The sequence below is a fragment of the Prionailurus bengalensis genome, chromosome E3 (assembly GCF_016509475.1).
Source record: "Prionailurus bengalensis isolate Pbe53 chromosome E3, Fcat_Pben_1.1_paternal_pri, whole genome shotgun sequence".
Classification (NCBI taxonomy): domain Eukaryota; kingdom Metazoa; phylum Chordata; class Mammalia; order Carnivora; family Felidae; genus Prionailurus; species Prionailurus bengalensis.
In genome coordinates, this window is record NC_057357.1 from 37655085 (window position 1) to 37680353 (window position 25269).

General features: G+C 45.2%; 1 protein-coding gene across 3 annotated transcripts in view; it reads right to left on the reverse strand.

Moving 5' to 3' along the window:
* UBN1 (ubinuclein 1) overlaps window positions 1-25269 on the reverse strand; it is a 39541-nt gene that overhangs the window by 3221 nt on the left and 11051 nt on the right. The window contains exons 6-17 of one of the 3 annotated variants that reach the window (XM_043560629.1): window positions 25014-25117; window positions 23862-24300; window positions 17457-17527; window positions 15851-15980; window positions 15565-15683; window positions 15174-15302; window positions 14842-14988; window positions 5931-5981; window positions 5794-5836; window positions 3411-4634; window positions 1671-1914; window positions 1298-1387 (exon numbers count right to left, since the gene is read on the reverse strand). In XM_043560629.1, coding sequence (XP_043416564.1) covers window positions 1298-1387; window positions 1671-1914; window positions 3411-4634; window positions 5794-5836; window positions 5931-5981; window positions 14842-14988; window positions 15174-15302; window positions 15565-15683; window positions 15851-15980; window positions 17457-17527; window positions 23862-24300; window positions 25014-25117 — 2791 coding nt within the window. Of the gene's footprint in view, window positions 1-1297; window positions 1388-1670; window positions 1915-3311; window positions 4635-5793; window positions 5837-5930; window positions 5982-14841; window positions 14989-15173; window positions 15303-15564; window positions 15684-15850; window positions 15981-17456; window positions 17528-23861; window positions 24301-25013; window positions 25118-25269 lie in introns of those variants that run through there. The other 2 variants (XM_043560628.1, XM_043560630.1) reach the window with 2 other exon arrangements.

The following is a 25269-nucleotide window of genomic DNA, read 5'->3' on the forward strand; positions in this document are numbered from 1 at the left end:
CCACCCCGGTACCCGCACACCAGGGCTACCCCAGCCTCAGCATCCTGCAGAATGGCTCTCGCCTGACCGGTGCAGCCTCCCTGGTCCCCTCTGGAGCAGGTCTAGCGTAGTAAGAGCAGGAAGCCAAAACCAAGACCTGGTGAGCTTGCGCACCAGGGTCCCATGAGGTGTACTCAAGAATCAGGTTCCAGCTGCCTTCTCACAGCAATACCACACCCTTTTCTGAAAACCATTGCTCTATGGAGATGAAAAGCAGGAAAAGAAAAGGAGCACTGCCCAGCTGTGTTCCTGAATGTCTGCTTTCACCCCTGAACTCAACCGAAGGCTGATCCCTTGGGCATACTTTGTGGCAGCACAGGTAAGGGTCCCTCCTAAAACCTCACCATTGGGCTCTCCCTTTCACATAAAGCTTTAAGCACTTTTTACGGTGCCTGGGTGGCTCAGTCAGTTAAGGGTCCAACTCTTTTTAATTTTTTTTTTTTTATTTATTTTTGAGAGCGAGTGAGCGAGCAAGCCCAAGTTGGGGAGGGGCAGAAGTGGACAGAGAGAATCTGAAGCAGGTTCCACACCATCATCACAGAGCCTGATGCGCGGCTCAAACTCACTAACCATGAGATCATGACCTGGGCCAAAACCAAAAAGGGAGATGCGTAACTGACTGAGCCACCTAGGCACCCCATTAAGCCTCTGATGCCTGATTTCAGCTCAGGTCATGATCTCAGGGTTCATGGAATCAAGCCCCGCATCTGGTTCCATGCTGACAGCAAAGAGCCTGCTAGGGATTCTCTCTGTCCCTCTCTCTCTGCCCTTCCCCCAGGTGACTTTCTCACCCTCACACTCTCCCTCCCCTCCCTCTCTCTCTCTCTCTAAACAAACAAGCAAATAAAGCCTTGAGAGCTTTCTGTTAGCTGCAGCACCTGGAAGGTATAGCAACTTAACCGAACACTTTTCAGTTCCCCAATTAACCCTTGGAAATGAGCACCAACGTAAGCACCAAGTTTCGCTAAGGGAATTCCTCTGCTTTGAATACAGGCCATCACTGCCTCCCCTGTGAGCACACAGGATAAGGCCGACCCAGTGGCAATCCCAAGTGGGGAATGAGGGGAAATTCCAAAGTGGAGGCCTATGTTGATCTCTTGGAGTCCCCAAAGAGCCAGAGCCTTCAAGGACAAACCAGGACAACACAGTGACAACGAGTAGAAGACACTGAACTCCCTGGCAGCAGACAAGGCATCTGAACGAGTGGAGAGCAGAATGCCGCGTGGTGCGTGTGGCACTCTGACCACCTGGCAATTACCTGGCAGACTCTGCGGGACGTGAGTGGACACGGCAGCGTGTGGGAGAGGCGCTGCACGGGGTGGGCTGGAGTGCAAGCCAGCCAGGAGACCTGAGAGAAAACAGGAGGGGAGAAAAGAGCAAAACACACACATTGAAGACAGGAACAGAAAAGATGCTTCAGTGGTCGAGAGCCCAGACAACCTACTGGACTGGTTCTGGGTCAGAACCCCAAGGGGGAGGGGGCTCAGCACGGTTCCCAGGAACGCTGCCCAGGGTCACACACCAGACAAACACAGGAACCCAGCACACAACAACAGAACTCATCAATCAGCACAGGCAGTGGGGAACCTTCTGTCCATCCAGCACAAGGAGACAAGGAGAGAAGCACTTACTATGGTTGAGGCCGTGATGGAACGTCCCAGGGGCAGGACCCGTGACGATGGCATCCTTGGAAACCCCTGCTTTGGCAGAGGACTCGGCGCTGAAGGATACCACATGGAGAGGAAACTGGGAGATGATCCCTAGGGAGTTGGAGTTCATGGCTCCAGGCAGCTTCGGGCTGCCAGACTTGTAGGACGCAGACAGCAGATTTAAGGGCGAGGAGCTGGCCAGCAGCACAGCCCCACTCGTTCCTTTCTGGGGAGGAAACACAGCACGGTCAGAGCACCAGCACTGTTCAAAGCTCACTCACAAACCAAAGCTGGGGATGGACGTGCAGGGCAGGGACCCGCTTGTACACCACCCCTTGTGAAGGCAGCCCCTGCACTGCTGCCCCCAAAGGAAGAAAGAGGATGGACTCTAAACTGGCACGGAGAGGAGCACCTGGGTGGCTCAGTCGGTTAAGCGTCCGACTTCGACTCGGGTCATGATCTCGCGATTCGTGGGTTCGAGCCCTACATGAGGCTCAGTGCTGACAGCTCAGCGCCTGGAGCCTGCTCCGGGTTGTGTCCTCTCCTCTCTCTGCCCCTCCCCCACTCGTACTCAGTCTCTCTCAAAAATAAATTAAAAAAAAAAAAAAAAAACTGGCATGGAATGGCTCCCAGGACCATGTTCATTTAAAAAACCAAGTATAGGGGTGCCTGGGTGGCTCAGTCAGTTAAGCATCAGACTTCGGCTCAGGTCATGATCTCACGGTTCATGAGTTCGAGCCCCGCATCGGGCTCTGTGCTGACAGTGCAGAGCCTGGAGCCTGCTTCGGATTCTATGTGTCCCTCTCTATCTCTCTGACCCTCCCCCACTCATGCTCTATGTCTCAAAAATAAACATTAAAAAAAAATTTTTTTTAAACCAAGTATAAATTACTCCTTTGTGTAAGAAAGGAAGACCATCTTACCCAAACATCCACAGATGTAGGTACACACAAACACCAGTGTGTTCGTATTTATGTACATTAAACATACACACACATACATATTTGTATGTTTTGACCTTTGTCTTTATAAAGAGATGGGAAAACCCTGGAAACTAAGGAACACAGCTACCTTGCAGGGGTGGTGCCAGGGTAGAGGTAGGTGAGATCCTGCTGTACATACCTTTCTATAGTTTTGTCTTTGTAACAGAGTCATTTTCTATGTTGGAAACATGAAAACAATTGCTCTCTCCTTTCCCCAGCCTGCATCCAAACTTCCTGTAATTACCTACCGGCAAGCCTCATCAACCATTGGACTCTGTCAAACTGCCTTTATCTGACCTGCAGAGTCCTTTAAAATCCAACCAAAAGGGAATCACTCTTACAAGTTACTGATTTCCTGGGGCATGAACATCTCCACAAAACTGATGAGCTGAGAGATGACGCCATTTTCATTTACTTGTTTTGAGAGATAGACAAATAGAAGGCTATGAAATGTGAAAGGAGTTTTGTGGCTCATTCTGTGCCACCCAGGATCATAGCACCTCTGGCAAACCAGTCCTTTCCCTCTGCTCATCCTCAGGAGAAGTTTCCAGCTCTCCCGGGATTCCTACCACTAGAAAAGCAAAAACCTACAAACAGGAAGCCCAGGCCTCCTTCCAGTTTCCGGGCTCACTATTCCTACCTGACCTTCAGTGTCGGATCTCTCTCTCCGACCAGGGCAAGGCAAGCGGCCCTGTCCACAAGACCCATGAGGGGCGGACTGCTGTGCCAGGACACTCACTGGCAAGGAGGTAGACGATGTCATGCTGCTAACTGCGCTGGACTTCAGGGAGGAGGTCAGTAGCTTTGCCACTCCCTGGGTCCCACCACTGGAGTCTCCATTTGGACCACCCGGAGGGGCCACCAGGGTCAGCTTTTGGGAAACGGGTGGTTTTTTCACTGCAGAGGCTGGGACGGGTCTGCTGGCAGACTGTCCTGCGGAGGGAGGCTGTACGCCGGGGAGCAGGTTCCCGGAAGTAGAGGTCGGGACTGGTGTTCCTCCAGAGGAAGAGCTGCTGCCAGAAGAAACCCCATGTTTAGAGACAGAGCTGGCAAAGGGACTATTCTTGTAAGATGGCCCTGAAGAGCCAGCGGAGTGCTGTTTTGCTGGATGGCTCGGGGCAGTGGAGGATGAGGCTGGGGTCTTATGAGAGGTGCTGCTGGAGACCGGGGGGCCTCCTGACGAGGCCGGCGTGGAGGGATGGAAGCTCTGGCCTTTGGTTGCTGTCTTCACAAGCTGGAGGAGGGAACGATGGCACTGTGGGGAGGAAGGCTTTGGGCCCTGGAGCTTATTGACAAAAGGAGCTGGGGGGGTGAAGCTCTTCTGCTGTTGAGCACCCGCGTGAAACACTTTCACCTGGGGGCCGGGCACAGGAGCTGCCGCCTGGGGTGTGTGAGACGTCCGTGGCAAGCCGTGGTGCTTTGCTTTGGACTGATGTGCTTCCGGCAGGCCCTTGCTGAGCGCAGCCTGACAGGACAGCTCTTTGTAGCCAGAACTCTCCGGTTTTTTCTCCTGAGAGGACTGCCCCAGTGCCAAAGCCTGTTCAGCTAGAAAATTTAGGGGAGACTGCAGAGAACTAGAAGGCGATGGGGCGGAAGGGTTGGGCTTCGGAAAGTTCCTCTTCTCGTCTGTACATACGGTGCCTACGATCTTCTCTGCGGGTGCTTTCGAGGGTGCAGGCAATGTGAACTCAGAGCTCCCACTTGCTCTGCTATTCAGCACAGCCAGTTCCTTGGACACAACCTCCAATGAGGAGGCTGAATTACGGATCAAGTCTCCGTCCAATGAGTCCTCAAGGTTGATAGGAGCAGGATTAGCAAGGCTGCCAGATGCCTGGGATGAGAGCTCCCTGTTTGTGGCCCCAATGCTCAGGCCTCCTCCCGCATGTTCTGAAGGCAAAGCCAGGGGGCCACCAATCTGACCTGATGGGACGGAAACCTTTTTGTCAGGCTTAGAAGAGGATTCCTAAAGGAAAATAGAAATTCCAATGGTTAGAAATGTCCAAAGATGCCAACGCTGGCCCTGTGGTGAGGATGCAAATGTAAGAGCACCACAGGCCCCCAAAACCCAGGCTTTCCTGCACGGTCACAAAACAGGGGAGGAGCAGAGTAGCTGCCATGCCTGCTTGCACTTGAAAATGCTGCTACCCCTTCGCCCTCTCTGGCTCATGTCTGGCTGGCTGGGACTGGCTTACCAAGCATGCTTTCTTGTTAAGTACACATCCATCCACAAAGAAACTCTTATTCTGTTTCTGAAAAAGTGTAACACTTGAGCAAGAGATGCTCTCTCCCTGTTGGCCTCACATGGTCTCAGAGTGCTCCCAGCTACACTCAGAAAATGAGGCATGGCATGAGAATTGCCTTGAATTAGCTTTCTTTTCCTCCCTGATCTTCTCTAGCACCTGTCTCTTCAGCTGGGCGCAAAGGAAAAGTCCTGTCACGGGAGCAGGAACAGGGTCTACCTCATTAATGCCACATCCTGAGTGCTTATTGCCATGTGTCTGAGACACCGAAGGAGCTCAACAGATACTTAGGAATACAGAATCTGCACAGCTTACTCCCATGGACTAGGTTTGTTAAGGGCACAGCAACTGGTAAAACTTTTGGCACAATAGCAATTTTTACTACACTGAGAGGTTTCTGCAATGCCTGAGATGGTTCTCGGTCTCTGCTCTCTACCCACTTTACTTCCCTCCATCTCTGCCAGGCAAATGCAACAAAGCCAGCTTCCTCCAGGCTCACCACTTAGCTGGCAGTGTTCTTCCATGAAAAATCTACCACCACGCTGCAAGACCTGAGCATCTGCAGGGGCTTTTCACTCCTCAGAGGGTGGTCGGGAGACCTCACTTAAATCTCACTACCACCCCCAGGAACTGGCCCGGTGGGTACGATCTCTTAGAACTAAGGCAGGAAGATATTATGTGGCCCAGCTCAGGTCTCTACCCTGCCAACCTCGGGCACCTGTAATGGGGCAGGCTGCTTCTTGGTATAACCTCAAGAATGCCATCCTGGAGAGTTGCCTCCCAGTCCAGCAAAGCTCGACGAGTTGCTATGGTCAACTGACAGGTTTCACGTGCATGGCTGGAGGATGGAGAATGGTACATGACCAGAGCAGGCTGACTCACCTTCATCTTGATTTTGGATGAGGCCATTACTTTCTTCTTGGCCCTAGTAAAAGGAATGAACACAGAAAAGGTTTAGAGGAGATCCACAAAGGAGATGAAAATAATAGCAGTCCTGGAAAGAGAAAACACGGACTCACAGGATTGATGTCAGGTGCCCATGGCCTCGTCTGCTCTCCTTAAACAGAGTCCTGAAATAGAGAACACTGGATGGTTTGCGCAAGCTCCCTGAAAGCAGGCACTCTTCTTCTAGAGCTTTCCTACCACCCCTGGTACTCAGTGGCTATTACGCCTTAAATATCAGTGGACCGGTGAGCTTGATTCCTAGTGAGAGAATCTAAAGTAGCCACACTGGCCATTCAAAAGCGAAGAGTCTAGGAGTGACCCAAAAAAGCTATGGCTCTGCCCCAATATTTCTCATAGGATTTTTCCCCTAGAGACAGCAGTGCTTTCCTTATTGCTGATTCTTACCTCTTCCAAAGGTCAAATGTGGAGTGACCCACAGCATGTCTTTTCCCAGGAAAACACAACAAAATTTTCTTTGTGACCCTCCCTATGTACTTTCACAGGGATGCCTAGGTGGCTCAGTATGTTAAGCATCAGACTTTATGGATCATGAGTGACCTTGGCTTGTAAGTTCAAGGCCCACATCAGGCTCTCTGCTGTCAGCGCACAAACCCCACTTAGGATCCTTTGTCTTCTTCTCTCTGCCCCTTCCCTGCATATGCACATGCTCTCTCAAAAATAAACATTAAATTAAAAAAAAGAAAAGAAAAGAAAAGAAAGAAATTCAATCTGTAAAGAGAGAAGAGCAATTCCACCTAAAGAAGGTACAGAGACAAGGAGAGAAAGTTCCATGACTTGAACTCTGGGAAGGTGGTGGAGTAGGAAGCACCAGAAACTGTCCACCCTCCTGGACAGCAACTGCACTAATAATACAAGCTGTCTAAAGGAACTATTTGGGAACGCTAGAGTGTGTTGAAGGCTTACCGTGCTAGAGTATGCTGAAGGCTTACCATGGGGGGCTGGGGGTGAGGGGGGACGGGAAAGGCCTGGAGGGTAAACTGCTGTCAATTTCAGCCCTCAGCACGGATGCAGCCTCCTGACCCCAGCCCCACGGCAGGGAGGTATACACATGTTCCTGCAGCAGCTTGCACGCAGCTTGCGGGAAGTAGGGCAGGCAAAAAGGACCCTGTCCTTCAACTAACAGCGAAATCTCTGCTTCGGCTGCTAATTGCTGCTTTTCATCACAGAGATGCAAAGAGGTGGGCAGCCACTGCTGTCCCCTTCTACCAACCATTGTTGCACGCCCCTGCCCCTCTGGCTGAGGTGACTTCCAGGGGATTTGAAAAACCAGTGCCCTTTGTCCCCGCTTCACTTATTCACTTTCCCACTTTTAGGAGACAGACATTAAAAACCAGAACATTCAAAACAACTGCATATATGGGGAAAAATGAGAAAGTGACTATACGAGTCCAAGGAAGGGTTTGGCCAAGACCTGGGAAGAAAGTTCACACCACAGGCTGCTCCCTGGCACCAAGACCACCCACAACATTCACAAAAATAAAATCAATAAACAGAACAGTGACCACAGTTACCAATACTGAATTGTAAATTTGAAAGTTGCCGAGTTGATCTTATAAGAGTTCTCGTCAAAGAAAAGAAGAATTGTTACTATGTGAGGTGATGGATGTTCCCAAGAAATTAAAAAAAGGATGTGTGAACAAAATGGAAATAAAGAGATGGAAAACCTAAAAAGAAATCAAAAAGAGATTTTGGAGCTTTAAAGTGTAATAACTGAAACAAAAAATTCCCTGGAGATGTTCAAACACAGATGTGAGCAGGCAGAAGAAAAAAATCCACAAATTTGAATAGAGGACAATGGAAATCGCCAAGGCTGAGGAACAGAGAGAAAAAAGACTGAAGAAAAGTGAACAGGGTGTAGGAGACGTGTGGGACACCATCACTTGGAGCAGAATGCACACCACACACTGTACAAGTCCCAGAAGAAGAAGAGGGAGCAAAGGGCAGAGAGAATAGTGGACAAAAACTGGCTAAAAACTCCAAAAATCTGGTGAAAGAGATGAACATAAAAATCCAAGAAACTCAAAGAACTCCAAGATGAACCCCACACAAAGCAATATAATCAAACTTTTTTTTTCTAAAGTTTTATTTATTTCGAAAGAGAGAGAGAGAGAGAGCGCCTGCGCATGAGCAGGGCAGGGGCAGAGAGAGAGAGGGAAAGAGAGAATCCCAAGCAAGAGCCATGATGTCAGTGCAGAGCCCTATGAGGGGGCTCAATGTCCTGAACCATGAGATCACGACGTGAGCCAAAATCAAGAGTTGGCACTTAACCGACTAAGCCACCCAGGCGCCCCTATAATTGAACTTTTAAAACACAAAGACAGAATCTTCAAAACCCATAGAGAGAAGTAAATCATCATTTAAAATTATCAACAGATTTCTCATCATAAACTTGGGAGTCCAGAAGATAGTGAGCTAATATATTCAAAGTGCTAAAAGAGGGGGCGCCTGAGTGGCTCAGTTGGTCAAGCATCGACTTCAGCTCAGGTCACGATCTCGCGGTCTGTGAGTTCGAGCCCCGCGTCGGACTCTGGGCTGACAGCTCAAAGCCTGGAGCCCCTTCAGATTCTGTGTCTCCCTCTGTCTGCCCCTCCGCTGCTTGCACTCTGTCTCTCGCATTGTCTTAAAAATAAAAATAAACATCAAAGTGCTAAAAGAGAAGGTCAGACCAGAATCCAAATCCAGTAAAGCTGTCCTTCAAAAGTGGGAGAAATATTAAGATACTCCCAGATGGGGATGCCTGCGTGGCTCAGTTGGTTAAACATCCAACTCTTGATTTCAGCTCAGGTCACAATCTCACAGTCGTGAGATTGAGCCCTGTGTCAGGCTCCATGGAGCCTGCTGGAGATTCTCTGTCTCCTGTTCTCTCTCTGCCCCTCCCCCAGCTTATGCGCACGCTCTCTCTCTCTCTCAAAATAAAGATTTTAAAATATATATATATACACATATATATATGTATATATGTGTATATATATATATATATATTAAAAAAAAAAAGGTACTCCCAGATGAATAAGAGCTGAAGAAAATCGTGAGCACTAAACTGCCCTGAAGGAAATGCTCCAGGGCGCCCTGTGAGGTCAAATAAAAGAACAACCAACAGTAGTTCAAAGCCATGCAAAGAAATAAGGATCTCAGAAATGGAAATACAAGGGCAATTATAACAGCTAGTATTCTCATGAAAATGGTTTGTCACTGTGCTTTTTATTTTCTACATGACTTAAGAGACTAAAACTTTAAGGAAAAAAAGTAATTATTAGTATAAAAGCTAGCATTACTATCACTTTGGTTTGTAACTCCAAATCTTGTTTTCTACCTAATTTAACACACTAATGTATCTCTAAGAATTATCAGCTTATGTTTTAGAGCACATAATGTATAAAAATGTAATTTTGTGACATCAACAACCAAAAGGGGTGAGGACAGAACTGTAGGGGAGCAGAGTTCACAGGTCACTGAATTTATAGAAGCAAGCCCTTCCTTCCATTAATTACTTTAAATACGAATGGATCAAACTTTCCAATCAAAACACTGCGATTAGCAGAATGGATAAACAACTTAACGCTGTCTACAAGAAACTCACTTAAGATCCAAAGGCAAAAACAAGTTGAAGGTGAAAAGGTGGAAGAATATATTCCACACCAAGAGTAACCAGAGAGAGCAAGGAGGGCTGTGCTGACATCAGATAAGAGAGACTTTAAATCAAGAAACATTACAAGACAAAAAAGGTCATTATGTACTAATAAACACCTCAATACAGCAGGAAGATATAATACTCCTAAACATTCCTGCAACTGAGGCAAAAACTGACAGAACTAGAGGGAACAGCAGACAATTTTACATTAAGAGTTGGAGACTTCAGTACCCCACTCACACTAATGGATAGAACAACTAGAAACAAGACAAATAAGACAACAGAAGACTTAACATATAAACCAGCTAGATCTAACAGACATACACAGAACACTCTACCCCACAACAGAATACATATTCTTCTCAAGTGTACACAACACACTTCCCAGGACAGAGGCCACAAATTAAGTCTAAAGACATTTAAAAAGATAGACATTATACAGAGTATCTTCTCTGACCACAAGAGGCTAAAGCTACAAATCAACGACAGAAGGAAAACTGACAAATTCACAAAATTGTGGAAATCAGAAAACATACTTTTTAAACAGTCAATGGAGCAAAGAAAAAAATCACAAAGGAAATTAGAAAATACTTGAAAGACAGATGAAAAGGAAAATACAACATACCAAAACTTACAGACACACCCAAAAGGGTAAGAGGGTACTTACAGCTATGAACATTTAAAAACAAGAAAAATCCCAAATCAACAACCTAACTTTACAACTTAAGGTACTGGTAAAAGAACAAATTAAACCTAAAGCCAACAGGAAGGAAGCAAACACTGGAGATCAGAGCATAAATAAATAAAACAGAGAATAAATAGAGAAAAATCAGATCAACGCAACGGACAAGTCTTTAGCTCGATGGGCTAAGAAACGAGAGGAGACTCAAATTACCAAAATCAGGAATGAAAGTGGGGACATTACTACTGATTCTACAAATAAAAAGGACTGTAAGAGAGTTTATGAATAACTGCACACCAACAAACTGGATTACCTACTTAAAATGGACAAATTCCTAGAAACCCAAAACCTACCAAGTAATTCCCAAAGAAATAAAAATTCTGACTAGAGCTAAACTAGCAAGGGGACTGAGTCTGTGATCAAAAATCTCCCAACAAAAGAAAGGCCCAGACCTGATGGCTTCATGGGTGGATTCTACCAAGTATTTTTTTTTTTAATTTTTTTTTTCAACGTTTTATTTATTTTTGGGACAGAGAGAGACAGAGCATGAATGGGGGAGGGGCAGAGAGAGAGGGAGACACAGAATCGGAAACAGGCTCCAGGCTCTGAGCCATCAGCCCAGAGCCCGACTCGGGGCTCGAACTCACGGACCGCGAGATCGTGACCTGGCTGAAGTCGGACGCTTAACCGACTGCGCCACCCAGGCGCCCCTCTACCAAGTATTTTAAGCACTACCAACCCTTCTCAAACTTTTCCAAAACTGAAGAAGAGGGAATACATACAAATTCATTCTATGAAGCCAGCGTTACCCTGATACCAAAGCCAGGCAAAGACACTGTAAGAAAACTACAGACAAATATCCCCTATTAATACCGATGCAAAACTCCCCAACAAAATACTAGTAAAGAGAATTCAGAAGCAGATTTAAGAAGATTATACATCACGACCAAGTGAGATTTGTGCCTGGAATGCAAGGGTGGTTCCATATACGAAAACTGACCAGTGTGACACGCCCCATCAACAGAATGAAGGAATAAAGCCCCACGTGACATCTCAATTGATGGAGAAAAGACGCAGGACAATATTCAACACTCTTTCATGACAAAAACACTCAACTAGGAATAGAAGAAAACTACCTCCACATAATAAAAGCCATGTATGAAATCCCACCCAACCCCGCTGCCACCCCCAGTGAACATAATAGTCAATGGTGAAAGGCTAAAAGCGTTTCCTCTGAGATCACGAACCTCTGAGATCACGAACAAGGTAAGAATGCCTGCTTTCACCACTCCTATTCAACATGATACTAGGAGTTCTAGCCAGAGCAGTTAGGCAAGAAAGAGAAACAAAAGGCATCCAAATTGGAAAGGAAGAAGTAAGCTTATCTCTGCAGATGATATGATCTTTTATGTAGAGAACTCTAAAGATTCCAAAAAATTTTCAGAATAAATTTTGCAAAGTAGTAGGCTATAAAATCAACATACACAAAATCACCTCCATTTCTGTACACAAAAAATGAACAATCTAAAAAAGAAATTACAAAAATAATTCCATTCACAACAGCATCCGAAAACAAAACAAAAACCAGGAATTAACCTCACTAGGCATGTAAGAGACTTGCACAATGAAAATGACAAAATATTGCTAAAAGAAATTAAAGACAGAAATAAATGGAAACACATCCCACCATGGACTGGACTTAATATTACTAAAATATCAATACTACCCAAAGCAATCTACAGATTCAATGCAATCCCTAGCAAAATCCCAATGACTGTTTTTTGCAGAAGTAGAAAAACCCATCCTAAAATTTATAGGGAATTTCAAAGGACCCTGCACAGTCAAAATAATCTTGAAAAAGAATAAAGCTGGAGAATCACACTTCTTGATTTCAAAACTTACTACAAAGCTACAGTAATCCAAACAGTGTGCAACTGGCATAAAAGCAGACACATGAACCAATGGAAGAGAACAGAGAGCCCAGAAATAAGTCCTCACATATACGGTCAAATGATTTTTCAACAAAGGTGCAAAGACCGATGAGGGAAGCACAACCTTTTCAACAGATGGTGCTGAAAAAGCTGGACATCCACATGCAAAAAAAATGAAGTTGGACCCTTAACACCATATACAAAAATTAACTCAGCTTCATGACCCTGGATCTGACAATGGTATCTTACATATGATATCAAAGACACAAGCAACAAAAAGTAGACAAATTGGACTTCATTAAATTTAAAAAATTTGCATACTGAGGAGCATCTGGGTGGCTCAGCCGGTTGAGCATCTGACTCTTGACTTCCACTCAGGTCATGATATCACGGTTCTGAGACCGAGCCCCACATTGGGCTCCACAATGAGTATGACTCCTGCTTGGGATTCATTTTCTCTCTCTCTCTCTCTCTCTCTCCCTCCTTCTGCTCCTCTCCCCCACTCACACTCTCTCTCTCAAAATAAGCAAATAAACATTAAAAAAATTTTTTGTGTGCATCAAAAGATACTATCCACAGAGTAAAACGGCAACTCACAAAATAAGAGAAAATATTTGGAAATCCCATCTGTTAAGGGATTAATATTCAGAATACAAAAAGAACTCCTAAAACAATAAAAGAACCTGATTAAAAAATGGGCAAAAGATTTAAACATTTCTCTTAAAAAAAGATATATAAATGGCCCAATATTATATATTAAATGATGCTCAACATCACCAATCACCAGGAAAACTCAAATCTAATATATAGGGAGATACCACATCACATCCATTACAATGGCTACTATCAAAAACCCAGAAAACGTCAAGTATTGGGAAGGATGTAGACAAATTGGAACATCTATGAACTATTGGTGGAAATACAAAATGATAAAACCACTATGGAAGACATTGATGGTTCCTCAAAAATTAAACATACAAGGGCACCTGGGCGGCTCAGTTGGTTAAGAGTCCAACTCTTGATTTCAGCTCAGGTCATGATCTCGCGGTGAATCGGTTCGAGCCCCATGTCGGGTTCTCCACCAGCAGCACAGAGCATGCTTGAGACTTTCTCTTCCTCTCTCTCTGCCCCTTCCCTACTCACACTCTCTCAAATAAATTAACATTAATGACAAAATTAAACACACAATTACCGTGTGATCCAGCAACTCCACTTCTTGGCATATACACAGAAGAACTGAGAGCAGGGTGTCGAAGAGATATTTATACACTCTAGTTCATAATAGCATAGCTCACAATAGCTAAAACATGGAAGCAACCTAAGTATCAGCTTAGGATGAATGGATAAGTAAAATGTGATCTATACATACAATGGAATTTTATTCTGCCTTAAGAAGGAAAGAAATTCTGTAATGTGTAATACAAACAAATTCATGGAAATACTATACTAAGTGAAATAAGCCAGTTACAGAAAGACAAATTTTGAATGACTGCACTTATAGGACGTACTCGTAGTAGCCAAAATCATAGACAGAAAGTTGGGGCACCTGGGTGGCTCAGCCATTTAAGCATCCAGCTTCAGCTCAGGTCATGATCTCACAGTCCGTGAGTCTGTGCTGACCGCTCAGAGCCTGGAGCCTGCTTCAGATTCTGTGTCTCCCTCTCTCTCTGCCCCTCCCCTGCTCATGCACTGTCTCTGTCTCAAAAATAAATAAAAACATTAAAAAAAATTTGTTTTTTATTTGTTTTTTATTTTTTTTTCAATGTTTTTTATTTATTTTCAGGACAGAGAGAGACAGAGCATGAACGGGGGAGGGGCAGAGAGAGAGGGAGACACAGAATCCGAAACAGGCTCCAGGCTCTGAGCCATCAGCCCAGAGCCCTACGCGGGGCTCGAACTCACGGACTGCGAGATCGTGACCTGGCTGAAGTCGGACGCCTAACCGACTGCGCCACCCAGGCGCCCCAAAAATTTGTTTTTCAAATCATAGAGAGTAGAATGATGGTCACAGAATCTGGGCAGGGGGGGAATGCAGAGTTATTGTTCAATGGGTACAGAGTTTTCAGTTTTATAAGATGAAAAGAGTTATGGAGATGGATAGTGATGGCTGCAAAAACAATGTATTTAAAACCACTGCACTGTGCACCTAAAAATGGTTAAGATGGTGAATTTTATGTAAAGTGTATTTTCTCCCATTAAAAAAAAAAAGAACAGAGCACTAGCTCCAGCTAACTTTCCTGTCCAAGTATTGCAGAGTCCATTTTCATGGGAAGCTATAGAACACAGAAGTTCAGCACTTAACTCCAATAATCAGCCAGCACTGTTCCTTGCCAATGAGACTTCTGTTCAGAACGGGAACATGTCTCCAAGATGAATCTACTTCTCTACTTCTACCAAGAGCCAATATCTCAAAACAGGTAAGAGCACAGTGATGTGGGAAGAACATGCAGCCAACTCCAAACTGAAATGTGACAAAGAATAACAAAGCCAAAACCCTACAGGTAACTTTGCTCTCCAAGGGAAGAGTAAGAACCATTCACAGCAACCAGTATGGCCCCCAACTCCTCTAGTGGGAACAGAGCTGAGTCAGCTAGACAGTGACTCCCTGAGGGAAGGGACCGTGTTGGCCTGGCACAACAGAAGCACTCATATATGTCTTTAAGGCAAAAACACTCCACCTCATCACCACACTGACCATACTGGCTGCTCATGGCCCTCACCTGGCCTGCATCCAGCCTTTGGGCCAGAGAGGTTTGACCTCAGCATCCAGAAAGGCCTTCACATAGTCCTCCCAAGACTGGGTCTTATTGTTCCTCTCCAGATCGTAGGTCTCCAGTTTTATCTTCACCACGTGGCAGAGCAGCTCCCTGAGGAGTAAGCAAAAGTCAGAAACTTCAAACTACCCCAAATCCTTCTTTCAAGGTTTCAATTATGTGCTTTCAGCAGCCCTGATTAAAGTAAATGATTCTAACCTTCATTAGAAACACGGGAACATGCTCAGACACTGGCCCCACAAACCCTCCAATGAGGCAAGGTCCCAGTTTGGGCACACCTGATTTCATCATTCCATTGGAATTTCTTCCGGGGTCCCATTATCCTCCGGCCCCCCTTTTCTTCATCTTCTTCCTCATCAGAGCAAATCCGCTCCCTCTGCTCCTTGTCCTTCTCCTCTTCCAGCATCCTATAGCATGGAAAGAAATCAGTGGGACCCTAAGGGTCACGGCCACAAAAGAACTACTTTCTCCCACCCACCACCCCCCTCCCCCACTTGCCCATCCCGACCCCGGGCTTCTAAGAAAAGGTGCAAATGCTGCAGAAGAGCCGAGAGTCTCATTCGCAAATGTAATAATGAAAACACACACACACACACACACACACACAAACACACACGAAAGAGAAAAGTCAAGAGGATGATGCCCGTGAGAGCGATGGAACACACTTACTTGGCGACCTTGGCTTGTGTGTGTGCCTGGCATTCATCCTGGTACTTGGCCATCTGCTCTGGCATTGCCCTTCCAATGGCCTCCTTAAGCTTCTGGAGAGGCTCCTTTAGACGCCCCCCCTGCAGAAAACAGAACGTAGTGTAAGACTGGTTTTTGTATCACTTCTTATACTGAGGACACACTATTGCACAAGGGCACTACAACAGCAGAGGTGGCATCTGTGAAGACTCAGTTACCCTCTCTGCTGGGCCCTAAAGCCAAGGGGCTCCACTCCAAAGTCACCCACCTGTTCATAGAGGTGAAGTTTCCGAGCACGTTTAACCAGGGTGTCCTTGCTGCAGGGCAGGAATGAAGCAAGATAGGCATATACCCCAGAACGGATTTGGCTACTCAGCTCCCGAGTTTGTACCTCTATGCTGAAGAACAGAACAGAGTCATCAAGGGTCCACAGCTCACTGGAGCTTCTCTCATCATTAGGTCACCCTACCACAGAGAGGAAAACTAAGAGCCAAGAATAGGTCAAACCTTATGTCATCAGTCACACAATGTAACTAAGTGACCAGTGCAACAGATCTCCAGTAGTCACCAAATCAGAACTTCCACACCTGATGAACTCGGTTAGGTAAAGAGGGACAAAACCCTGAGGTCAAAGACAAGACCAAGTCAAAGGTAGTCAGGAAAACAGAACCCGAGAGAACAAGCTCGGAAGTACTAAATATCACAAACAACAAGAACTTAAGAGCTTTCAAAATGGAAAGTGATTGAGTTACTTGGTGTGGCCAGGAAATACTTTCCAACAGCATTTCCTTTTTTTCCAGTTCTATCCCTGATTAGGAAGTCAGGGAAGTCCTCACCCCTCCCACTGTCCCCATCTAGATCAGCAGAAAAAATATTTGTCTTCAATCCCTCAAGCTCTCTGTATGTGGCATGCTCCAGCAGGCTACCGTTCACACAAATTTCTCATGTATGCTGACCCTCAGGTGCTCTCTACAGTCCAGGCTTTCTGACCCAAGAGGCCAATCCCAATCCTGCTCATTTGCTAGAATACTCCCAAGTCTTGACAACTGTTCTTGCATGTGTAAAATCCTCAGTTGTTACGCAACAAGCTTCCTCTCCTACATAATGCAACAGAGAGAGAAGCTGGCAAGGCTGGAGGACCTGATACCAAGAACCTGGTTTGGACTTCTATGTGTGGTTTTTCTGCTTTTTTAATCCAATTCATACAGTGCAATATTTCAGAGGATCAGGCATGCGGGAGAAGTGTCATGGGATGATATGTACATACCCTGGCCTTGGGAGAGGAGAATGACCCCAGGAGAGCAGGCTCCTGAGACTATACCAAGTTACCTCTTACTTTTCTGCACAAGCAACACTTTCTCTCTCATCTTATACTTGACAAGAAATCCTCTTCCAACTGTCCATGATCATTATATACAGTGTTCTATTAATACCTGCTGCTTAAGGTTAGTAAGACCTACCATTTCCTGGAAACAGATATTTGGTATAAACAACCCCCTTTAAAAAAAAAAAAAAAAAAAAAAGAATACGGGCGCCTGGATAGCTCAGCCGGGTGAGCGTCTGACTCTCGATTTCGGCTCAGGTCATAACCTCACAGCTCGTGGGTTCAAGCCCCACATCGGGCTCTGCGCCGACAATGCGGAGTCTGCTTGGGATTCTCTCCCTCTCTGCCCCTTCCTGGCTTGTGCTCTCCCTTTCTCTCTCAAAATACATATAAGTAAACTTAAAAATAAATAAATAAACTAAAGGAAAATAATCACTGTTTTTTTCTCTCAGAAGCAGTCATCTTTAGGCAGTTCCATCCACACCCATTTCCCTGGCCTGCACAACCCAGGCATGGTAGCAGCAGACACATGGAAACAAAAGATACTCACTCTAGGAGGGTGCCATTAACATCCTGGGTGAAGAACTTCTGTCTGCTCTCTCCTTCAGCAGCTCTGGCAGCCTGGTTCACAGCAGACAGTAACATCTGTTAGTGCACTTTCCTCAAACAACCACACACTCACCCACAGGCACAAGGCCAGTCCTTCCCTACAGAACACCTGCCGATTCGATAAAATCCTCACTCAGCCCTAATCCCAGATTAAGTTCACCTACGATCACCCTATGCTCCCAAATTGGTATATCCAGCTTTTTTCAAATGCTGCTGAAGCATCTATGGACTGTCCATTCTTCCAGAACTCGAAACAGCAGTCACATAAAAGTCAATCATACAGAGTCAAAGCAATCATCACGCATTTGATGCAACCAGCTGGTTACCTCCTGTGACCAGCACCCTATCACCTCAACTGGGAGATGGAATTTCCATACTTCCACAGTACAAAAACAATCATAACTGCAACAAACCCGCAAGATTAGAAAACCTTTATCCCCCTCACCCCTAAATAATAACAATGTGCTACTTTAGCACTTAAGGACATTGCAATTCTTGGGAAACTCACAATCCACTTAACAGTTTATCACAAACTCTATTACCAGACCATCTTAACCACTAACACACCTTCCTACCTGTTGACACAAGGCATAGCAGGCTCCTATACAGTCTTTCGCTTCCCACAAGAACACAGTACGCACTCTGCGTGTCAGCCACGGCAGGCCGCCAGGGCACTAAGTGCACAAGTCAGGAAAGCAATCACAGCAAAAGTCTGAACCATAGATTCTCACATTTGGCTGCATATTGGAATTACCTGGCAGTTTTCCCCACCCTAGACCTTTGGTCCAGATCGCATCACAATCTCTGGGGATGAGGCCCAGGAATGCGCACTCTTTAAAAGTAACCCTGGTAACTCTAATGTGCAGAGGGGATTGAAAACCACTGACCTAAACCCAAGAGTTGCTGGTCCAAAGGCTTTAGGTAAAATAAAATATCTAAAATCAGGCTTGATCTAGAATAATGATGGCAAACAAAGGCAGTGAGATTCTCATCTTACAACAAACGATCAACCCTGATCAACCCCTCTGAGACTACAGGCACTGAGAACTACCCTCCACCTTCCTGTCCCCTCACGTGCCTTCCCCTCATTGTATCCTCTGCAACCCATTCCTACCTCTGGCTGCTCCCTCTCTGTCATTAGCTCTCCTTAATAATAGATGGAGTCCAAGATTCTATCTAAAACTATCTTCTCCCAATACCTTCTACACCTTCATAGCTTCAAAATAACACATAACCCATGTAGATCTCTCAAATCTAACACTCTAGCTCTAAACCCTTTTTTCTAAGCTCTGGATTAGAATTTCCAATTACTTCTGTCAATGGATGATCTGCTGGTATGGACACACAACTTACCCAAAACCAAACCCACCAGTTTCTGCTCCTCCTCCTGTGTTCCCCACTTCTAATAACTACACTCCATCCTCCTGAAATCCTCCCACTCCTTTCTATAAAACCCTTAGGTAGTTCTCTCCAAGCCCAGAATCAAACCCAAACTCCTTTATGTGGCATTTATGGTCCCCATTCTCCACTACATTCCAGGGGGTCCCCACCATCCAACAATTCAACAACCCCTTGTCCCACCTCAGCCCTATGCCTGGGCTTCCTGTAAGGCCATCTCTCCACTGCGCCAGGCCAAACCTGTGGTTTCCAGTCTGATTCCTACACACCCAAGGAGCTTGTTTCTTACCTGAAGTCTGGCTGTCCACCTGACCATCTGCTTGGCCACACAAATATCACAGAGCTTACCTCATTCTGCTCTATCCTACAGCCACCTGTTTACATGTCTACTGGTCCACTTACAGAGAACAAGCTCATGGACAACAAGAACTGAATCTTATTTGTCAATATATTTCCCACAGCTGCCTATTACGTAAAGAGCTTAGTAAATGTCGCCTAAGTGCATAGATGAAGGAACAAACAGGTATTACTGAAAGAATGCAACCAGAGGAAAAAAGTTTGGTACCAACAAACAGAACCTGCAGAGAATACACAAAACTCAAGCCTCTGCAAACCCCTGGAGGAAGTGCAAAGGCCCAGGATGAAAGGGGGTGAAATGGATGGATGGAAATCAAAGAAAGAAAGGTTGCAACTTTTAATCCATTCACCTGACGATTTCTTACATTTTCAGAAGTATTCAGAAGTCTTGGCACTTCTAATATACTGAGAGTATGATTTTAGTTTGAGAGAAAATAAACAGGAGTCATTCTTTTGTTTAAGCTTACAAACTGCTACTTCTAAGATCCAGAAGCACTTTCATATTCATTCAATCTAATCACTGTAACATGTATTTCAAATGCCCCACCATTTGGCAGACCTATCAACTGCTTCGGTTTACATTCAAATTTTACTTTTAGATTATCAGGCAGCTCTTCAGTATGTCGGAGGTTTTCTGGCTATATAACTTTTAAGATATTTTTCCAATGCCTTTTCAATTGTGTAGATAATATCTCTGAGGGTCTGGTTTTATACTGAAGGTAATTAGTCAAGGGCTGTATTTTTAAATAAATCCAACTAAAAGAACAACTGGATTTATATCTGATACTCTTCCAGAAATAAGTGAGGTTCCTCAACCCTAAGAAGAGATACCCTTGCTTAAGGAGTTGTTTCAATCTATCAATCCTAGATTAACTAAGAAATGAAATTAAATGGAAACAGTCCAGTCATGCTATTTTACAATAGTTCCAAAAGCCTTTTAATGAGCTGTTTTAATTATAAGAAAAGTCACTTACAGCCTCTCAGCACCTAGGTCAGAGCCTTATATACTGTACCTGTTTTTGCTGGCATGATTTTCTTTTTAAAAAAGACAAAACAGGTTAGGTTTTTTCCTACCCTTTTCTCCTTGGATCCAGGTCTGCCTTGATTTGTGAGGCAGGGGTTCTAAGTCTATAACAGAGTAAGCTGTGAGCAGGTAGAGTAGAAGGGTGACGGACATGAGGTCTCTGTTTTTCTTTTCTCAGTATTGTTCCCAGTTTATGCTTTAGTCAATAGAGCTGCTCATCTGTCTGGACCAGGCTGAGTAGCTGCCAGACTACATCAAGACAGTAACCTGAGGGGGCAACACACGTGAACTTTCCAACAACCAAGACAAAAGGCACAATCAAGGCCTATTCAGTGAAGACAAGGTAAAGCCATCAGATCAAATCACTGGATTCTTTGGGGCCATAAGAGCGTATAGTACAAAGAAACAGGAAATGAAAAACAGGCTAAATAGTGAACACAGTGAACATTGCTTGGGCATCCACCAGGGCGGCCTTCTTGGGGTACCTCTTTAATATAGTTAAGTTTTCAAATATATTTTTTCAAAGTTTCGAGCATCACATCTAGTTAGAAAGTAAATCTACCCTCTCTCAAAAATAAATAAACTTTAAAAAAGGGGGGCGGGGAGCATGGGTGGCTCAGTCAATTAAGCATCCGACTCTTGATTTCAGCTCAGGTCGTGATCTCACAGTTAGTGAGTCTGAGGCCCCACAGCACGGAGCCCACTAGGGATTCTGTCTCTCTCCACCCTCCTCCACTCAGGTGTGTACTGCACACATGCGTGCTCTCTCTCAAAAATAAACTTAAAAGTCTAATTTTTCCTTCTCAGAGTAAAGATTATTCCCTAAGGGATGGATACATACCAGATTAGGATCTGCTTATAGGACCGTGGTGGGTGACAAACAGGATCCCAGACCCCTTCTCTCCCAGGATATGCATTCTGCCACAAGGAGATGGCCTCTAACTTCCCAACCCTCCAACCTAGTTTGTTGACTTGCATAACCATTAGACGGGAGAAGTGATGTGAACACAGAATTTCTATGGCTAGATCTCACGGGCCTTGCAGCTTCCACTTTCATTCTCTTGAAATGTCACCCTGAAACTGCCATGCTCTGAAGAAAACCCAGGATGAAAGACTATAAGGAGGGACAGGCCGGATGTCCTGGCCACCTCGGCCACCCCAGCCGTCCCAGCACCCGGCCAACTTGTCAGCTGAATGGAGCCACAAGAGTGAGCCAGGTAGGACCAGAAGAGGAACCACCCAGGCACCCAGAGTCAGGAGAAATGAAATGCTCTTTGAAGCCCTAAATTTTGGGGCAGTTTTTTTTAGGTAACAGTAGAAACTGATACATGTTTCATCTAAGGCCAAAATTTTAAAACTAAATAATCTTATAAAAATAAAGAAGAGGAAAAAAGATAACAAGGGGAGTGAAAAATAAAGCGAGAACACGTAACACTACTAATGTTACAGTTATGTACATCAAGTTCAATGTAAATTTAAAAACGCAATGTCCAGTTCAAGATTGAGGACAGGGCTCCTTATTAAGGATCCAAACATCCATGGATGGCTTTTGAAATTATATGCAACTTTTGTGTACATAGGCATTTTCTCCCTGGGAGGAATAGCTTTCCCAGCAGAGTCTCAGTGAGGTCTGGGTTTAGAGCACTCAGCACACATGTAGGAGGCTCCAAGTGCCCGAGTACAGGACCCTGGTGAGAATGGACCACCTGGGGGTCCTCTGGAATGGCACTAAGTAACTTTCTAAAAATAAGCCTTCTTTTTCATGCAACCATCAAAAGTAATGAGGGCTTTATAATAATATTTATTAAGTGAAGAAAGCAGGAAACAATTATTCACAACTATAATTACAACTGCATAAAAACATATACACAGAGGCTAGAAAGGAATATGCAAATTGAGAATAATTTTCAGATTGGCAGAACGATGGGTAATCCCCATTTTCTATCCCATTTCCCAAAGGTTCTTAACGCTCTTATAGTAGAAGAGCTAGGTGATGACTTAAGTATCAATCTCACATATGAATGCTCATTTTCAGTATGTCAATTTGTCCTGGTCACCACCTCCCCACCAAAACCCAACCAAGCCTACCGTATCTATAGGGTCCAGAACCCTATCTCCACTGTCCCAAGAGAGAACTTGGCAGTCACTGAGGAAGGACAGCTTGCTCAGGGTCCATCCAATAGACTCCAGAAAGTGAGGCTTTCTTGAATCACAACCCAATGCTGCTTCATATTAAGCCATTTTGTTTCCATGGAGTTTGTCCATCTTTTTCCAAGAAAGCAATATAATCAGTCTAAGTTATCAGACTAGAACACTACCTATGGTGGGTGGAGGGGCACATCCAAGAATGTTTTTGACTTTTCTCTAAAAACACGACTGGCTACTGCCGCTTATACCTCACTCAACTTACTTAACAAGACTTTCAGAAGCTACAAAAGAATTAGATTACAAACCGGAGGGCTGAGAATGACCAAGAGTAATTTTTTTAAACATAAATTCTGAGAGCAAACACAGAACAGTATGCTCAAACATGCCAAGTTCAGATTCGACTACTTCCACCTACATGTCCTATTCAGATATTCTCTGAAACGCTGACATGACACAATTCATTTAAATCATCACATTCAGAGAGAACACTGCACACAGGTGAATGAGGAAGAACTAGGGATCTGAGTAAGACATTTGATTTACTTCATCTGTTGTGCTAAAAAACTTTTTCAAAACAAGAAATCATTGTACCAGTGGTTAACATTTTACCCTGCCATAAAACACAAGGGATATTACACAGAAGAGTAATTCTGAAATGCTATGAGAACCACTAGTTTAATACTTAAGCTAGAGTCTGATGCCACCAGTTACATTATAAGTCAGGATGCCCAAAGTAAAATGTTTCTTAACTACAAGTCATCATAACTAATGATCTATGTTTGGTTCATAGTCAGTAATACACAACTGAACTGACAATTCTTAACACTCTAGAAATCAATTCCCAATTGCCAAGGGCTGCTATAGCCCAAAGACCGTTGTTGTTCTTAACGGTTCATAGACAGTATGAAGGTTCAGCTCGTTCTCGTTCATTAGGTAGTCCTGTGATCGCTACCTAACAATAATGATGGGCAAGTCCAGGGAGCAACCGAAACCCAGTGGCAATTAAGCACATACCCTAGGTTTAACATACACTTGCAAACTTTTGTGACTTTTCAAAACCTAATTACTAAAATGACAGATCTGTGCCTCAGCTGCCTGCTGCCAACATTAGTGTCTACTGCACCAAAGGAAAGACATTTGTGAGGAAGGAACGGACAGGCAGGAAATGGAAAGAAATTCCCCTAGGAGAAAGATTTTTTTTTTCGTGAGTGAAAGAACCATGAAAGCCCTAAAAATGATGCCTGATGGTCAGACCTTACACAGTTTCCTCGCTCGGGAGAAGAGAGCTTGGAAAAGCTTACACCGAAACTGCCAACTCACTAAGGGTTGCTCTGGGCAGCGAGCTTCATGTGGTGCAGAACCAGTGTCAATCTGCCCAAACTGCTTCCAGGAAAGCCCGGCCATTCTGTGTCACCATACCTGAGCCAGCTCCTTAACGCGCTTCTCCAGGGGCGCGGGCAGGCCTTCGGGGAGGGAAGAGGGCTGCCTGAATTCCTGGTCCAGTCCCACCCCAAGGGAATCGCTCTCATCATCCATATCACGGAAAGGGCTTCCTTCTGGAGACTCACTGAGCAGCTGCTCCAAGTCCAAATCAGTCAGCGAGTCCATGGCAGTGGCCGCCTGGAGCAAGTCGTTGTCAGAAGTGGAGCCGAAGAGCGAGAGCAAGGGGTCAGAGGTGCCCTCCAATTCCCGCAGGCCCTGAGCTTCCGCCGACGAGACCGCTACGGGCTTATGGTCTTCGTCCCTCTTTCTCTGAGCTTCTTTCTCCTTCTGAAATTTCTTTAACATCTCTTTAACGCTCAAAGCCCCAGAATATTTCTTTTTCTTCTTCTCCTTACTGGCATTGAGGGCTGTGAAGCTGCAAGCAAGGAAGAAGTTGGTTACGAAAGCTGCAGCACACCTCAACAGGGAAATTCATGAGAGACTGCCCCTGCTCCCAGCGCAACTGTCTCCAGGAACCTCAGTCACAGGGCCACCCTGTTAGTCCTCCTCCCTCCTCTTGGCATATGGAGCTCCTTCTTGCTGGGACCAAAGCTTGAGATTTAATACAGGTTAGCAGAACAATGTCACAGAATGCTAAATATCCGATGTGTTTTTAAAAACCACTGCCAGGCTGAAATAAAAGGTTGCAAAAAAGTGGTGGGGGGCAAGAAAAATATTTAAAGGGAAAAAGCAGGAGCAGCAGAGAACAGCAGCAACTTGAAGGGCAGCTGGGGTGAGACCGAGTGAGGTGAAGAAAGCAGGACCAAAGAAGACAAGGGAAGTGGCAGAGACAGAAGGAGAACTGGGGCAGAGGAGGGGTGCCCAAGAGAACAAGAAACATCAGCAGTCACACAGTGACAGAAATAGCTGCCAACACCGACAAAGGGACAGAGCGAACTCCGATGTCTGACACACAGAGATGTGAGAGCACTGACTGCCCACGGTGGCACTGTGGGAGGCATGACGGGGAACGGAAGGCCAAGCCCTGCTGCCTCTTCTGAAGCTGTGAGGAGGAGGGCACGTCAGCTCCCAGGTGTCCTGCCCTAACAGTTCATATTTCGTCCTAGCAAAGAAGCTGCTGCCTCTCACCCGGCTTTGGAAAACTTGGACTTTTTCGATTTCTTCTCCTTGTCATAAGTGTCATCTTTTTTCTTCTTCTTTATCTTCTCACCACCTTCCTTCAACTTCCGCTTCTGAGAATTAAAGACAAGGCACAGTTACACGGCTCCCTAACTCAGGGAGCAAGTGCACTACACAGCACTGGCCTTGCTCCGCCCGGGGTTCATCCTGAGAGCTGCCTCACCTCCTTCAAGAGCAACAGCTTTCAGACCAGTCCCTGGACCAC